Genomic DNA, 1,687 nt, shown 5'->3' with positions numbered 1-1,687 from the left:
CTAGAAAAACAATCAGCTGGGTATCCTCTCCGGCGACTGGACACACTTGTACTGCGTGTGCATCCCTTCCTCCTTCCCTTTCTTCTTAGTGACTAAAGAATTCGCATGCATTAAAAAACATTCATCTTTAAAATCTAGCTTCAAAATAAATTGCAACTGTCCTACCTCTAGAGATAGAAGTAGTTCCGGAGCATGAAAAAAAACAACAACCTGTTTTTACACCCACTACACTGCAAAAATATCAAGCAGTGTTTACGCTGTTCCTACTACACTTTTTTTTTTTTTTGGGTTTGGTCTTTTTTTTTTTATAAGACAAGGTTTCTCTGTATAGTCCTGGCTGTCCTAGAACTATCTGTAGACCAGGCTGGCCTTGAACTCAGAGATTCACCTGCCTTTATCTCCCAAGTGCTGGGATTAAGGGAGTGAGCAACCACCACCTAGCTCCTACTATATATACACTTTATTCCTTATCTCACTAAATGCAATCCATGTGTACTTTTTTTTTTTTTTTTTTTTTTTTTTTTTTTTTTTTTTTTTTTTTTGGTTTTTCAAGACAGTTTCTCTGTGTAGCCCTGGCTGTCCTAGAACTCACTCTGTAGACCAGGCTGCCCTCAAACTCAGAAATCCGCCTGCCTCTGCCTCCCAAGTGCTGGGATTATAGGCGTGCGCCACCACTGCCCAGCCCACGGGTACTTTCTTTTAACCTCTGTCAACTGTCCGGTGAGTACAGAACTATCAACCCAAGTTCAATGCTCTTTCACTGATTCAGAATAAAGTACAGAAATACATTTAAGGGGGCTGGAGAGATGGCTCAGAGGTTAAGACTGCTCTTCCAGAGGTCCTGAGTTCAGTTCATGTGGTCCCAGCAACCACATGGTGGCTCACAACCATCTGTAATGGGATCTGATGCCCTCTTCTGATGTGTCTGAAGACAGCTACAGTGTACTCATATAAATAAAATAAATAAATCTTAAAAAAAGAAAAAGAAATACATTTAAAGTAAAATACATACATCTCAGATCCTCCTCTATATTCAGAAGTTTTTTCTTCATTCTCTTGAGAATCAGTAAAGTCTAAGGCTCTTTTAGTTTCCTTTTTCTGAAAAAACTTCAAAGACAGTCTGTTTTTCTTGGATGGACTGCCTCTCGAAAGCCCATTACTTTCACTAGGTATGACGCCAGGCATTTTCTTTCAAAATTGCAAGGAGTTGACGAGAATTAACTTATTGAAGGAAGCTGTAATCACCAATTTAATCTATTAATCACATACAAAAAGATTTCATTAGTCCTCAGCTATCAGATGTAAGTGACAAAATTAGCAACTGTGAAAAGATTTACTAAAAGAATGGTACAAATCTGGACATCTTATTTACAAAAAAAAAAAAACCTAATGCCTGACAGTAGACACTTAGGGTTTATTGCTTAGATTAATGGTTCTCAACCCTCCTAATGCTGTGACCCTTTAATACAGTTCCTCATGTTGTGGTAACCCCAAACCATAAAATTATTGTTGCTACTTCATAACTGTAATTTTGCTACTGTTATGAATCAATGTAAATATCTGATATGCCAGATATGAAACCCCCCTATGAAAGGGTTGTTTGACACACATCACTGGGGGGTGGGGATCTTGATCAACAGACGGAGAACCACTGGCTTAAATGCCAATGATATATATATATATATAT

General features: G+C 38.2%; 1 protein-coding gene across 2 annotated transcripts in view; it reads right to left on the bottom strand.

The window, feature by feature from the left end:
- The window catches only part of Usp1 (ubiquitin specific peptidase 1), a 12,429-nt gene that overhangs the window by 8,549 nt on the left and 2,193 nt on the right, over positions 1-1,687 (bottom strand). Inside the window, exon 2 of one of the 2 annotated variants that reach the window (XM_031377911.1) lies at positions 1,013-1,254. The exons of the other annotated variant lie outside the window; for it this stretch is intronic. Within the exon in view, the coding sequence (XP_031233771.1) occupies positions 1,013-1,185 (173 nt within the window). The 5' untranslated portion in view covers positions 1,186-1,254. The remainder of the gene's footprint in view (positions 1-1,012; positions 1,255-1,687) is intronic. 2 annotated transcript variants of the gene reach the window in all.

This window comes from Mastomys coucha, unplaced genomic scaffold (genome assembly GCF_008632895.1).
Source record: "Mastomys coucha isolate ucsf_1 unplaced genomic scaffold, UCSF_Mcou_1 pScaffold18, whole genome shotgun sequence".
Taxonomy (NCBI): domain Eukaryota; kingdom Metazoa; phylum Chordata; class Mammalia; order Rodentia; family Muridae; genus Mastomys; species Mastomys coucha.
Note: the sequence above shows the minus strand (reverse complement) of the source record. Positions and strands in the feature narration are given on the sequence as shown.